The 16,082-nt window shown below is 30.9% G+C and overlaps 2 protein-coding genes across 2 annotated transcripts; both read left to right on the forward strand.

Annotated features, from left to right (window-relative positions):
- The first annotated feature begins 3,565 nt into the window (after positions 1 to 3,565).
- LOC139862774 (21 kDa protein-like) lies at positions 3,566 to 4,347 on the forward strand. Its single transcript, XM_071851407.1, has one exon. It carries the CDS (start codon positions 3,585 to 3,587, stop codon positions 4,161 to 4,163), a length of 579 nt encoding a protein of 192 aa, XP_071707508.1. The 5' UTR covers positions 3,566 to 3,584; the 3' UTR covers positions 4,164 to 4,347.
- Positions 4,348 to 8,933: 4,586 nt separating this feature from the next.
- LOC139863152 (protein FAR1-RELATED SEQUENCE 5-like) lies at positions 8,934 to 15,557 on the forward strand. Its single transcript, XM_071851800.1, has 9 exons — positions 8,934 to 9,143; positions 11,310 to 11,496; positions 11,980 to 12,155; positions 12,237 to 12,356; positions 12,504 to 12,937; positions 13,051 to 13,309; positions 13,626 to 13,694; positions 14,334 to 14,663; positions 14,781 to 15,557. The coding sequence occupies exons 1-9, from the start codon at positions 8,934 to 8,936 to the stop codon at positions 15,555 to 15,557; spliced, it is 2,562 nt and encodes an 853-aa protein (XP_071707901.1).
- The last annotated feature ends 525 nt before the right edge of the window (positions 15,558 to 16,082 follow it).

A 16,082-nucleotide genomic window follows, 5' to 3' on the forward strand; every position in this document is an offset into this window, starting at 1 on the left:
ATCAAGATTTGTCAACAGATTCACTCTCGTTTTCTTTTGGGACTTATTTGTAGAGCTAAACAAGATGTTCATGTATTCAAGAAATACTAGACTGATGATTCACGTTACCAGATCATTAATAAGAATCTCCGGAATTCTTATAAGAGCGTCTACTAATATCTTTAATTTTATTCTTTCATGGATCACCGTTATTTTTTTTATATTTTTTTTTTGATAATTAATATCGTATCTATCTTTGAGTATTTTCCATAATACACTTGGATTTTCGATCATATAATATGTAGATTCTAAGGACTCGTCAATATGTTTGCTAAGAAAAATACTTACTATTGCTTTCTCTTGTTCGGAATAATTGTTATTTTCATTCAGGGTTTCTAAAATACCGTTTGATTCGAGATGTTTTTCTACATTCATAACCCATGTTAAGTAGTTGTTCCCACTTGTTCTAAATGAGCAAATTTAAGCCTTTTCAAATTCGACATTTTCTATTATCAAAAAAATGAATAACATAAATCATAATCATAATCAACTTCTATTCATAGACAAATAATAAAATGAAATTAGAATCATTTTAAATTCATAAGTAGCAAACAACAGAATAATGGTATGATTACAAATAATAAAACCACAAGGGCAGGATAGAATATAGGTTCACCCGGTGGTATATTAGCAACAATGATGATAGTTAATATGACCAATACAATAGGAAAAATCATCCTTGTGTGAATCATTTTTATAAAAACTTTTTGAGAGTAGTAATCTGAAAAATGAAGATTGATTTGTGAAAATGTGAAAACGGAGATGTTTATTTTATATTTGAAAAATATAGTTGTTGTAACATCGTCAGTTGACGTTAACAACCGTTATGTATATATGACCGTTGTAACGTCGTTAGTTGACGTTAACGAATAAAGTCACTATATCAAAACGCGTATGAGTAATATAAAGGACAAGATTTTTTTTCCTTATTTTAACTTTTAAGATTTACTTTTAATAAAAATACAAACTACTTTTTCTTATTTTAACTTTTAAGATTTACTTTTAATAAAAATACAAACTACTTTTTCTTATTTTAACTTTTAAGATTTACTTTTAATAAAAATACAAACTACTTTTTCTTATTTTAACTTTTAAGATTTACTTTTAATAAAAATACAAACTATTTTTTCTTATTTTAACTTTTAAGATTTACTTTTAAGAATAAACATTAGTATGCATGAAATAAATAATGATTAATTGCATAAGTAATCATAAATGTTAAATAACATATAAAGACTCCATCGTATTCGTATTGATCGGAATTAATCTCGACCCATGGTACCGTGTTGTCAAATGACGTGCTGCGTACATAAAGTACCGTGTTGTCAAATGACGTGTTGCGTACAATCATGAGGTCTTATTAACATAAATATAAATGTTAGTGAAGTTAATAAGAGTTAGATTACATAAAATATAATTCAGGCGGTATAACCGACCATATATAACTTAAATAACATAAATATAAATGTTAGTGAAGTTAATGAAAGTTAGATTACAGAAATATAATTCAGGCGGTATAACCGACCATATATAACTTAAATAACATAAATATAAATGTTAGTGAAGTTAATAAAAGTTAGATTACAGAAATATAATTCAGACGGTATAACCGACCATATATAACTTAAATAACATAAATATAAATGTTAGTGAAGTTAATAAAAGTTAGATTACAGAAATATAATTCAGGCGGTATAACCGACCATATATAACTTAAATAACATAAATATAAATGTTAGTGAAGTTAATAAAAGTTAGATAATTTCTTACCTTGATTAGTGACGTGTGCTTGCTTAGATAAACTTTGATTATACGAAGCACTTCGTGCTGATAACGTGTTATATTTCAGTAGGCTTATAACTACCTTTAGTGGCCTGGTTCAATATATTCAAATTGAAAAAACCAATAAAAGAGAGATGTGTTGTAGAAGATATAGGAGAGAAAGAGGTTGAAGAGAGGTGTGATGTATTTAATGTATATGTGTGTTTTTGTAACTTACATTATGCACATATATATAGTACAAATTTTACTATCCATATTTGACTAATTAGCATCCATATTTAACTACTAAATTTACAACAGAATTCACATTTTAAGACGTGTGTAGATTGTTAAAAATTGGGTATGAATTGACGGTGCAGATTGATTCTTGAATCGTGTAATCACTTTCTCTATAAAGTATTTCGATTCAACGATTTTCTTGGTATCACGAAATCTTTACTGAAATAAGACAAGAACGTAATTAGGGATGACAATGGATCGGATATGGAGCGGGTGATGCCTTATCCACATCCATATCCATTTAGTTTTTTTCCATCCATATCCATATCCGTTTAGTTTCAGGTCATCCGTCCATATCCATATCCGGTGAATTAAGCGGGTTAATGAATATCCAATGGATATTAAAAAAATGTTATGATATTTCCAATATGCGATTAAAATAAAAATATAGTATAGCAGAAATAAATATAACATGACATATTTAAAATCTATCCATAAGAATGTGTAATCTTTGTCGAAGACATAAAGAAATTTGTTAAATTTTACTATAAAACATGGATTATGAAAAATTAAATATGAAAATTGTAAGTTTATTTTATTAGATATGCGTGTTTTATTGTAATATATTATAGTTATTTCATTATAAGGTTGAAAGCAAAATATAAATCTAACGGTAAATGAACTTGTAATAGTAAATATGTAAGCATATATCTACATTTATGTATTTTAGTATGTATTTCGGGTGGTAATGGATATTCATGGATGAAATTTTTCATCCATGTCCATATCCATATCCATATCCATTTAGGTTCATCCATATCCGTATCCATATTTATTTAGGTTCGTCCATATCCATCACGAAGCGGGTGGATCGGGTGGATATCTACCGGATCGGGTGGCCATTGCCATCCCTAAACACAATTAGTGTTTTTGGAAATGAAATCACTAATTAAAGTATCAAAGAGAGTCTGTATATTTCTGTAGTTGTTGTTGAATGCAGAATGAGAAAAATCGAATAATAATAACTCCTCAAATCGGCAGTTGTAATTTGAAATGATACAACTTTTCAAATAGGCGGGAAAAAATGTTATGACACTAGGCTGGAATACACTTTTCTGCCCCTTAGACCTCGCAAGGGGGCGCAGCCCCCTTGACCCCCGCAATTATGCGATAGTTAGCAGTCAACTCTTACAGACGTGTACTTTCCACTCTCCGAATTCGTTGGTAAATATAAATAGCTAACTTTTACATTCAAGTAAATTCCAATTAACTAAAATAAAATGTTGGATACCACTAAAATCATCAACATAGATAACTCTTATTTATTTATTTTTTTAAATCAGAAAAAAAAAAAAAAAAATCTGTCCCAATCGTAAATCTTCTTACATACCAATATACTTTTCCCAACATTTCATACGGTTCCAGCAAGTTGCATCACAACCCTGTGGGCCCATAATCATAAACCTCCCCTCTATAAAATCCACCCCAAATAACCCACTACACACTATCAACTTCTACTCTCAAGTATCAACCCACTTCAAAAAATGGAACCCAAAACACTAATTATTCTAGCCATCTTCAGCCTAACCATAACCACCGCCTTAACCAAAGTTGCACCCACCCCTAGCTACATAAAAAGGGCATGTGCCACCGTCACCTACCCCGCCTTATGTGAACAATCTCTTACTCCATACGGCCAAACTATCAAAGCCAGCCCGGCCCAGTTAGCCCATACCGCGTTAGCCGTGAGTCTAAAACAATCCGAAACCACCCAAGCTTACCTCAACAAACTTAAAAGGGTCAAAGGGTTGAAGCCACGAGAACGGGCCGCTATTGGGGACTGCTTAGAAGAAGTGAGTGATAGTTTGGACAGGGTCAGTAAATCTATGCAAGAGCTTAAAAACCTTGACCGGGTCAAGGGTCAGGATTTTATTTTTCACATGAGTAATGTTCAAACGTGGGTTAGTTCAGCCCTAACCGATGAGAACACGTGTATGGAGGGGTTTGGTGGTCGGGTCATGGAGGGTAGGATAAAAAGTTCGGTTAGGACTCATATTACTAGTGTAGCACATGTGACTAGCAATGCTCTAGCACTAGTAAACAACTTTGCTCAGAAGCATTAGTTGATAGGTGGGCCCCAGTGTGCCAGTGTGTCACTACTCACTACTACGTATGAGCCTTTTTGTTCTTTTTAAAGCTGTTATCCTTGTTAACCCATTTCTTTGGGTCGGGTCAGTTTGAGTCTTATGGGTATGAAAGATGTATAAAAGCGATATATGTATAATTATGTTTTTAGTATAAATGTTAATTATGTTTTTAGTATAAATGTTAATGTTAATGTTAATGTTAATGTTAATTAGCTTGTAAAATACTAAGTTTCCGGTTCCTTCTTTTTGCTTGATAATGGTTACTCCATGAGATAAGTATAACTAGAAAATATAATAAAAATATAATGAAAGGTAAGGAGTAAGTTATATTTTCATAATGTGTATTCGACACAAGTTTTTATTTATTTATTTTATAAATATATAATATAATTATTTTTTTACTAACTATTTATGCATATAATATAACAAGACGTGCCAATTTTAATTTTTAAAAAATATAGATTAAACTATCTCCAATTAGCTGATCGGTCAGGACTCATGTAGTTTTAAATAGGCAATTTACTTTATTGTTAAGTCAGTACAGAAGTGGGGAAAAATGGAACTTTTACATTTTTTTTGATTTTTTTTTTTAGAAATTAAGATCACATAAAAATATAAACATTTAAAAAAATACTTTGTGATGAATGTTATTATTTTAACGGAAAAACGCTCGAAAAAAATGAAAACGTGCATCATGGTAATATTATTATTGAGTTTTTTTTTTAGGGTTTAAAAATTAGGATTTAGTAATTAGGGCTTAAAAATTATGGTTCAAAAATTAGGGTCTAAAAATAGGGGTTTAGGGTTTAAAAATTAAGGTTTAGATTGAATTTTTAACACGAACGGTTTAGAATTTATGGTTTTGGGTTTAGGGACTAAACTCAAAACACTAAACCATAAACCCTAAACTCTAAATCGGACTAAATTTTGAAAAAAAAAAACTCATACGATGAAAGAAAACAACATTCCAAAAATATTATTAGAAATAACATTACTCATAATGAATGTTATCAATTATTTCTTCGATCGTTTTCCCACCTCAATAATAATTTCATAAAGTGTCTTTTTTAAATGTTTATATTTTCATCTAAATTTGATGCCTGAAAAAAAAAAAAAATTACTTCCCCCACTTGATTATGACACTATATATATATATATATATATATATATATATATATATATATATATATATATATATATATATATATATATATATATATATATGCCAAGGATCAAGCGCTAAGTGGGTGTGTGTGGGATAAGGGGATAAGTGATTTTGAGATTTTTATATCTTTAATTCTACAGCTCCGATTTTAAAAAAAAAATTGATGGTATCTATTTTCATTGTGTAGGTTCAGGAAAAATTATTTTTTTTTAACTGGAGCGTTAAGATGCATTTGATGCATGTTATCCGCTGTTTGATGCATGTTAACTGCCTTCCATGCATCAGATGCATCTTAACAAAAAGCAAAAAAAAAAAAAAATGACTTTTGATTAAAAAAAAAACAGTGTTTAGGTTTTGAAATTAGAATTTAGGGTTTAGAAATCAGGGTTTTAGAACGAGTTTTTAATACGAACGGTTTAGAGTTTAGGGTTTAGGGGTTAGGGTTTAGGGTTTACGGAATAAACCCTCAACCCTAAACTCCAAACCCTAACTCTTAAACCCTAAACTCTAAATCGGGCTAAATCCTAAAAAAAACTTCAAAAAACGTTAACATGCATCAGATGCATTTTAAGCTCCTATTGAAAAAAAAAAAAATTATGAATTTACATAATGTCAGTAGATCATGAATTTTTTTTTTTTTAAATTTGAGCTCTAATGTAAAAGATATAAAAATCTCATTTTACTTATTCTCTTATTTTAAAAAAGTCACTTATCCCTTGATCTCCCCATATATATATATATATATATATATATATATATATATATATATATATATATAGGGGCAGGATCAATGGGGAAGTAACCAATCGGGGGGGAGCGGGTGGAAGCAAAAAAAAAAAAATTTCTTTTTTTTTGGAATTTTTTTTTCCGGCATCAAGATCACACGAAAATATGAACATTTAGAAGAGACACTTCGTGATGAATGTCATTATTTAGGCGGGAAAACGATCGACAAAAATAACATTCAAGATAATATTGTTCGTGAAGAATATAAACGTCTTTTTTTCATGTTTTGTGAAGTAAAATTTAGCCCGATTTAGAGTTTAGGGTTTAGGGTTTAGGGTTTGGTGTTTTGGGTTTATTCCATAAACCCAAAACACCAAACTTTAAACCCTAAACTCTAAACCCTAAACTCTAAACTCTAAAGCGTTCGTGTTAAAAACTTAATCTAAATCCTAAATCTAAACCCTAAACCCTAAATTTCTAAACCCTAATATCTAAACCCTATAAACCATAATATCTAAACCCCAATAGCTAAAACTTCAACATATGCTCGAAAAACACGATAATTGTTATATATTTTACTTCTTCGAGCGTTTTCCCGCCAAAATAAAAACATTTATCACAAAGTGTCTTTACTAAATGTTCATATTTTCATCTCATCTATAATGTTCGTGAACAAAGTTATTTCAAAAAACGAAAAAAAAAAGTTTTTGCTTCCCCCGCTTCCCCCCGAATGGTTACTTCCCTATTGATCCTACCCATATATATATATATATATATATATATATATATATATATATATATATATATATATATATATATATATATATATATATATATATAAAACATTAAAAAGTAGAACTAGATAACAAATGGAGAGTTTTTTGTCAAAGATTAAAAAAAAAACCCAAAACCATACAAAGCACAAGGACTTGTTAGAAAACAACAAACCACTCTAGCCCGCCAACAAATGCGGGGGGTAGTTAAGGTCCCATTAGAGATTTACAATAATGTGACACACCTACCGGTACCTACCGGTTTAATTGTAGTGTTATGTCGTTATTTCATATTTAAATGGCTCTTTAAATTTAGTAAGAACCGGACCGGACTTTGAGCAGGGCTGAAAGTACAACCGCACCCGAGCAACACAATTCAAAATGGCATCATAATATTGGTCCAGTTACATATATACTAGGTTCATTAAACCCAATATTTTAACCATATAAATAATAAATTGTTTTACAAAAACTAAAAAAAGAGCTCATTATCATTGAAGTAAAATTAATTACGGAGTAAAATTGATTCGTCGTATCATTAGGGCATCCAAACGTCCTTTACTCATCTGTCTTCATCAATTCGACAATTCCCGAATCCCAACAATTTCTTTTTATCTATTCAATACAATACCATAAATAATCTCCATGACTCCACCATGATTTTATATATCTGATTCAGTTTTCCCCCAATTTTCCGTGGACGTCACTTGAGATTATGGAGTTTACAAAGAAGATAAATATTTTTCCAAATGTTTTACTTGCATACAAGATTTTGCTAACCGTCCCGGTCACTATAGCATCTGCAGAACGGAGTTTTTCAAAATTGAAATTGTTGAAGAATTATTTACGAAGTACAATGAGTCAAGAACGATTAAACGGGTTAGCAATTATTGAAAATAGATTTCTATAAAATGTATATTATGATAAATTGATTGAAGTTTTTGCATCAAAAAATGCACGTAGACATCATTTTAGGTGAGTTGTAGTTCCGAACATGTATATTTGAATTGTATTTATTAAATAAAAATCGCGCGCGGGGATGAACCGCCTAGCTTGACCAGGTTTCAAACCCCTTAATACTTGTGTTGTGCTACTAATATATTTTGAGGGGAGCAGGGGACATTTTTTAAATGTTCGCATCGGGCATTCAAATTCTCATGACCGGCCCTGAGTACGAATATAGTCATATACGAGTATGTTTTATTGGATTGTCATAGATCTATAATAACATGACTTGAAAACTACTTTTGAGTATTTTAATGTATTACTTTATGCTTAATGATTCTTATTGTCGCATACTTGTTTGCTTTATGCGCTTGTATCTGAAAATCAAATAGATAGATTTGTTTACCTAAATGACAAATACATGCAAAGTTTTATATGACGCATTACAATTATGCTTAGACCTGGTGTAGCGGTGGAGGAAAATGGCGTGGGAGGGTGATGTGTCACCTGGCGCCGCCCCCCACCTCCCGTATCGAAGCGTGGCTAGAAGGGTGAAGAGGAGCGTGCCTGAGCCTGCAATGGGGATGGCAACGGTGTTGTTTATTTTTTTAAATTTTTTATTCATTTAAAAATATTATTTTATATCTCTTTTAATACCTAACTCAATTATATTTTAACACATTATCATAATACTCTTAACTCACACCAAAAACTCACACCACCACTACTCCATAAAAACAACCCACACGTCCTAGTCATAAAAAATGTACAAAAAGCAACTCATGCACTCAACCCACGCCCCCAACCACTACAAGCGGTCTTAAGGAAGGAAATTTTAAAGATAATTATACTCACTTTATGTAAATAATTGATAATTAAATTGACCTGGATATATTTTACAATGTAAAAATGGAATATTTGTAAACTGACGTGTCTAAAAACGAAAAACGTAGGTTCTGCCCTTTGTATTTAGTTGGTAGGGTTTGGTCATTTTTATATGGTTCTTAGTATTTTTAATCTTTGGATAAAATCTTATGGTTCTTTATATACCTTAGTTTTCGGAAGAAAAAAAAACTAAAAAAACTAAAAAATACAGTACTACGTAGTAAATTAAATAAAGTGAAGGTTAAGTGAAAAATGGAGGCTTTGGAGGGCAACATGCTCGTACAGTCAAATGAATGGGACCCAGAGGCGTCTTTGAACATAGACAAGATAAGCAACCGCCTAGGACATAGGCTAGCGTTCACACGTACCAGTACACGTCTAGAACTGAATGTAGCTGAGATGAATTGCCAATTGACGTTTACCCTCGAAACGAATATCCCAGCAGACCCGAATCAAGGTCTGGTTACCGTGGAGTGGCTTAGTCAATCTTATAGAACCTAACAATAAGTTGGTCTGTCTAGCGCTATGCGGCTTAATATTCAGGTTCTAAAGTGAGAAAGTACTGTGTGAGAGGGAAATTGTATTCTCTGACACAAGTTCAGTAGTGGTAAAGTGATGATCCAAGTGGTCTATTTATAGGTGTCAGAACTCCTGAATGTTTGGAGGTACACGTGTCACTATAATAGTGGTTGATTTATGTTAAAAGTTCGTAACCAACTTCGAACTTTATGTTGACGTGACATGTATGCTGTTCACGTGCTTATTGCTTAGATATTTAGGGTTTATGCATTTAATGCGGCTCGGAGCTTACGAAAGACGTTAGGCGGCGGCCCATATGTTATTATTTACATACCTGAACGGAGCACGTTGAACTCATAACTACTGGTTTTAGTTTTTGATGCTATTCTGATGCGATATGCTAATGCGTTCCACCATTTGACCAACTTTTTATACATGTAAACCATAGTATACACTATACACCATTAAATATTTAGTTTTATATTTGTATACTTCGGGTAAGAGAACTTTCTCGAGTCTTACTGAGATCATTTCATACGGTAGTGTTATAGAAAAGGAAGTGTGTGAAAAAATAATCATGTGGTAGCGTTGTGAGAAATATTTGAAAAGTGTTATCAAAGTAGTAAAATGTGATTGGTAGTTGGCAAACGTTGTAGGTTGCCCCACGCCAACACCACCCCATAGAGTTCATTGTGAGTGTTGTAGCGTGCCATGTAGATGCCCAACGACATCTTTAAAACTGTAGAGAATGGTCTAATAAATCATAAACTAATTGATCACTACATAGTAAGAATTCAATAAATTAGCAATAACATCATCAAATGCAATGCTCGTCAATGAAATACAAATAAGGACCTTCGAGTGGATCACAAATAGATCAACCAATGTAATGCTCGTCAATGATATATAACTAAGGAGCTTCGAACGGATCACAAATTGAACTAATGCAATGCTCGTCAATGAAAAATCGTAACGTAAACAGCTTTGACAAATGTAAACCAACTTATACAACTTGATGCGCAATTGGTTATTCCCTTACATGTATTATAATAACTCTTATATGTATCATGGACATAAATACGTCCTACCCGTTGCAGTTTTTGTCGTAGTATAATCAAGGTTGTAGAACTCGGATATCGGGGAGATCTCGTTTAGACATTTTTGGGAGATCTCGGCATTTCGAAAAGATCTCGGACGTTGACATACGTTGCCTTCCTAGGTTTTTTATATACAAACACACGTATATAAATAAATTTATGTATATTTATACATAATTTTAGGAGATTTTATAAGAAAATTCGAAAAATGGGAGTGAAAATACGAGAAATTACAAGATTTTACGAGAAAATCCGAGAAATGAACGAGAATATCCGAGAAATCGTAAATTTGACCAAGTTTGACCCCGTTGACCGAGAAATCTCGGGAGATGGACATCTCGTCCCGGCTACCTTCTCAAAACGAGATCTCGAAGCGAAACAAGGAGATTTACAACACTGAGTATAATACATTTTCTGGCTTTTCAGAACAATAAAAAATAAATAACAAGCAGGGGGTCACTACGCTCTGCCTCGTGTGATAAGCTTTTTCTTATATATTTCTATTTTCAATTATACTTTTGAAAATATATATATATATATATATATATATATATATATATATATATATATATATATATATATATATATATATATATATATATATATATATATATATATATATATATATATATATATATATAGTAGAGGGATCAAATGAGAACTTTTAGTATTTGAGAACCCTGAGAACTCACGCAGCCGAACAAAAAAACATCACGGACGAACAAAAATTGTTTGATTCGAACAATTTTGGTTTTTCCCTAATTTTACTGGTAAAGGGTAATTTTGTCATTTTACATGTGTCTAACCTATATATACTTTGATGTTTAAATCGTTTAATACAAAAATTAGGGTTCTATGTTTTTCCCCAATTCTACGAGTTCATTCTTTTACGATTCAATATTAGGGTTCTATCGTTCAAATTGATTTTCGTTTTTACATTCTTTATCTTTTTTAGGTCATTTGATTACATTATTCAAGTTCTCTGTTCTGAATTTTAAAAAAATTTTGATAGGAAACAATGTCGATCGGTGATAAAAATTTTCAAGTTGATGACTTGATTCATCGTAATGATCAGTTTCATGTCAAAGATGATTTTGTTGTTAACGACGGCAATGATGATGAACAATCTCATTTTTTTGACGTTAGTGATGAATTTGATCATATCGAGATCTTTGAACATCATGATACTGACGGAGAATGTACGTTTACATGTTTTAATTAAAAATCATTCTTTATTTATTTGAGAAATTCCTATTGTTAGAAGCAATATCTTTTTTCATAACTAGATGCAAGATGATGCATCTATGCATTCTAGTTATGTATGCATTTTTATTTACTGTTTTTTTGCACACGTGTGTTCTACATGATGCATTTAGTGTTTTCTACATTTAATACATCTGTGTTTCTACATCTCTGATGTACATGTACATATGTTTTCTACATCTGTGATGTACATGTGTATGTTCTAAGCCATTTAGGCATATAGATTTACATGTATCTGTTGTAATTCATTGTTATGCTTTTACAATTTTGTGGTATAAAATCTGTATTCTACATGTGTGTTTTGTACTTTTTAGAGGTATAAAATCTGTGTTCTACATATATTTTTTTCGATGCATCTTTATGCATCTTTTTTGATGGATTATATTTATATTTATGTTTTTTTTAATACTTTTTCACAGGTGTTTATGTACCCAAAAGTTTCTGTGTTGGTTCTGAGGAAATTTCGTCTTCTGGTATAAAATCGTGGACACCTAATGTAGACGAATCTCTTTTACCAGCTATCGGAACGGTTTTTGATTCTATAGATTTAGCATATAATTTCTACAAGGAGTATGCAGTTAATGGTGGGTTTGAGGTAAGGAAGTCTTCATCATAGAGAGGGTTTGATGAATTTGGTAATAGTCTAGTAAGATATAAGTATTTTCTATGTAGCAAGCAAGGATCTAATCAAGAGATTTTGCATAAACCTGAGTATGTTTCAGCTACTGATGATATATTTGATATGAATGCGGATTGTTTTGGGGAAGTTAATACATTAACGTATGTTGATGATAATGTTAGTTATAGAGTTAAACAAACGCTGCCTATTCGAGTAGATAATAACAAAAAGAAGAAGAAAAGAAATAGGCCATCACAGAGGACATGATGTCTTGCTTCTATTGGTATTGTGTTGAATAAATACAATAAATTTGTCATTCAAAAGTTTGTGAAAGCTCATAACCATATATTGGTTCATCCTCATCACATAAAACATTTAAAATCTCAAAGACGATTAAATAATTCTCAAAAATCATTTTTATTCAAGTTGAATCAAACTGGGATTGGTCCTTGTAGAGGTTATCGAATTTTGGGAAAAGTGAAAGGTGGTGATGAAGATGTTGGATGTTCGAAGGTGGATTGTAAGAATTGGAAAAGAGATGTTATTAAGTATATAGGAGAGGGAGATGGTGAAATGTTTGTTCAACAGTTAGAAAATAAGAAAAAGAGTTTAAACAACTTTTCATTTGAATATTTTACGGTTTTCAATAATGATAAGTGGGAGTTAGCTGGAGCATTTTGGGCTGATCAAGCTTCAAAAGAAAATTACAAAGTTTTTGGAGATGTAGTTTCATTTGATTCAACCTATCGAACAAACAAGTGCTGTTTTTATACTTTTTTTTTATCATTATATTGTTCTTTTATTTTTTCATTTATTATATACATTACTAAAATAAATGTAATTGTTATTTTTTTGTTGTGGTTTGTTGCAGATATGATATGAAGTTCATACAATTTACTGGTATTGATAACCATAAGAAGTGTGTTACTTTTGGTGCTGCGTTATTAGCAAAAGAAGATGTGGATTCATATAAGTGGTTATGTGAAGCTTTTAAGAAAGCATTCCCCGAAGAACCACAAATAGTATTGACCGATCAAGATCTCTCCATGATAGTTGCTATTGAAGCTATTTTCAAGAAAGCAAGACACAGACTTTGTATGTTGCATGTAACTGAGAAAATTACAAACAAGGTAACATTATTTTATGTATCTAATTAATGCATATAAACATCACATTAAATGCATGATTTTACAAATTTTAGTTAATGCATATTTCTTGCATTATGTATTGATTCTGTTTTGTAAACGATGTCTGTTTGTGACCCTTTCCGGTCTCTTTAGTAAACAGGTGAATGATCAAAAGTATGGTTAAATCCATCAAAAGTTCGGTCAATGCCGGTCAATAATTTAAAATTCAGTAATAATTCGCCTTAAGTTAGTCAAATCTTTCAAAATAGATGTAGGATAGTGTTCTTTTTTGTATAATTTATGTCTCTTTAATAAACAGGTCAATGCTCAAAAGTTAGGTCAAATCCATCAAAAGTTTGGTCAACGCTGGTCAATAATCGAAAATTCAGTAATATTCCGTCATAAGTCGGTCAAATCTATCAAAATAGATATAGGTTAGTGTTATTATTTGTGTAATGTTGAATGATTATAAATTTGAACAAATTGTATTTCTACATTTGTTATGTTCTGCATTCTTATTTTTTCTACATTTAAAATTGTTCGAATTTACAAAATTGTTCTAATATTTGTTCGAATATGAAATATTATACTTTTAACATGTAAAATGTAGAACTGTTTATTGTAGAAGGTAAAGAATTTTAAAAAAATTGTTCGAATATAAAAAAGTGTTCGAATATAAAAAATTGTTAGAATTTGAAAAATTGTTCGAATTGAATTATTATTCTTTTAACATGTATAATGCAGAAGAGCAGTTTATCGTAGAAGTTTAAAAAATGTTCGTATACAAATAATGTAGAATTTTAAAAGTTGTTCGAATTTAAGAAACTGTTCGAATTTAAAAAAATTGTTCGAATTTAAAAAATTGTTCGAATTGAAAAATTTGTTCTTTTATCAGATGCAAGTTAATGCATCTGATATATAATTATTAATTTGTTTGCCATCTTTTTTAATTTTGGATGTAAGAGAACTTTTAGTCTTTTTTTGTGTAATTTATTAATGTTTAGATAATTTTTTTTGTATACATCAGATTGGTCCTGCTGTTTCAAATGTGGGTTTTAAAGATTCTATTTCTCAAATTGTCTGGACTGACAAGTTAGACCCTGATGATTTTGATAAAAGATGGTTCTCAATTGTGGCTCGTTATAAATTAGAAGATAACGAGTGGTTAAATGAAATGTTTAAACATAGGAGAAAATGGATACCAGCCTATTTTAGATATTGGGATATGTCAGGGTTAATGCGCACTTCTTCCCATTCTGAGAGTGAAAACCACATGTTTCAACAATTGATGAGCAATAGTTCAACCTTAGTTGAGTTTATCAGTTTTTTCGAAACTGCTATGCAGATTCAACGACAAGTGCAGTCTAAAAATGATCACGATTGATGATACACTATCCCTAAAGTTGTTACTGATTATGAGATCGAACAACATGCTGTGCAATTGTATACTAGGAAAATTTTTGGTGAAGTACAGGGTCAAATCAAAGCTGCATCGCGATATTGTATGAATTATCAAGTTGATCATAAAAATGGTTTTACAGAGTATACTGTAATGGATAGAAGTGTTAGAAATAATGGGTTAGCAAATACTCTTGATAAAGCTGGTAATCCTCGGGCTTTTGATGAATACATTCCAGCAGTTAGTGTGGTAAAGTATTCAGAAAAATCAAAAGAAGTATCATGTGATTGTAGATTATTTGAAAGAATAGGTTACTTTTGTCGACATATTTTATATGTGCTAAGGATGACAAATGTTAAAGTAATCCCAAACAAGTATGTTATGAAAAGATGGTGTATTGATGCTATTACTTTAAAAGATCCAAACACATATTTTGATTCTAATCAAGTTGGATCTTCCGGAGAGTTTGGTGTTCAAATGAAGGAGATTTATGAAATGATTGATCATGCGATAGGGCTATATAAGGATGATCCTGAAAAATTAAGTTCACTCAAAGATACAATTAGAGGGTTGAAGGATAAAGCTGTAGAGCAAATGGGAAATGATCATACATTGAGTAAAGATGAATTTATTGAGGGTTTGGTTGGTATACCAAAACCTGATAAAGTTTCAGTTTATTGCCCTAATAATTTGAGAAGTAAAGGTTGTGGCAAAAGAATTACAAATGTTCGAGAAGAAGCTATCAAACAACAAACCATCAATCACAGAACTTGCAGTTTCAGTAACGAAGTTGGGCATAACAGTAGAGGTTGTAAAGTTAGGAAGCAGAAGATTTTGGAAAAAAAAAATTGAAGACTGGGAGAGAATGGAGCAAGAGATGAATGCACATAGATGAATAAATGTAATATACAACATATTTTTTTAATTTTTTTTTTTTTTTGATTGATAAATGTTGAAAAAACTAATTTTTTTCATTATAAATTTGTGCAGAACAGAAATTGTAAAAAAGAAATAATATACTTGTTTTTTGTTTTGAATGTTCTAATTTTCTTGCATTATGTATTGATTCTGTTTTGTAAACGATGTCTGTTTGTGACCCTTTCGTGTCTCTTTTAGTAAACAGGTCAATGATCAAAAGTATGGTTAAATCCATCAAAAGTTCGGTCAATGCCGGTCAATAATTTAAAATTCAGTAATAATCCGTCATAAGTTAGTTAAATCTTTCAAAATAGACGTAGGATATTGTTCTTTTTTGTATAATTCCTGTCTCTTTAATAAACATGTCAATGGTCAAAAGTTAGGTCAAATCCATCAAAAGTTTGGTCAACGCTTGTCAATAATCGAAAATTCAGTAATAATCCGTCATAAGTCGGTCAA

Source organism: Rutidosis leptorrhynchoides, chromosome 8 (genome assembly GCF_046630445.1).
Source record: "Rutidosis leptorrhynchoides isolate AG116_Rl617_1_P2 chromosome 8, CSIRO_AGI_Rlap_v1, whole genome shotgun sequence".
Taxonomy (NCBI): Eukaryota; Viridiplantae; Streptophyta; class Magnoliopsida; order Asterales; family Asteraceae; genus Rutidosis; species Rutidosis leptorrhynchoides.

Excerpts from the sequence above, each read along its gene's own strand:
- LOC139862774 (XM_071851407.1), top strand. The coding sequence starts at position 3,585 with ATGGAACCCAAAACACTAATTATTCTAGCCATCTTCAGCCTAACCATA.
- LOC139863152 (XM_071851800.1), top strand. The coding sequence starts at position 8,934 with ATGGAGGCTTTGGAGGGCAACATGCTCGTACAGTCAAATGAATGGGAC. Across the intron at positions 13,310-13,625 it reads CTGAGAAAATTACAAACAAG|GTCAATGCTCAAAAGTTAGG; the intron begins GTAACATTATTT and ends TTTAATAAACAG. Across the intron at positions 13,695-14,333 it reads GGTCAATAATCGAAAATTCA|ATTGGTCCTGCTGTTTCAAA; the intron begins GTAATATTCCGT and ends TGTATACATCAG.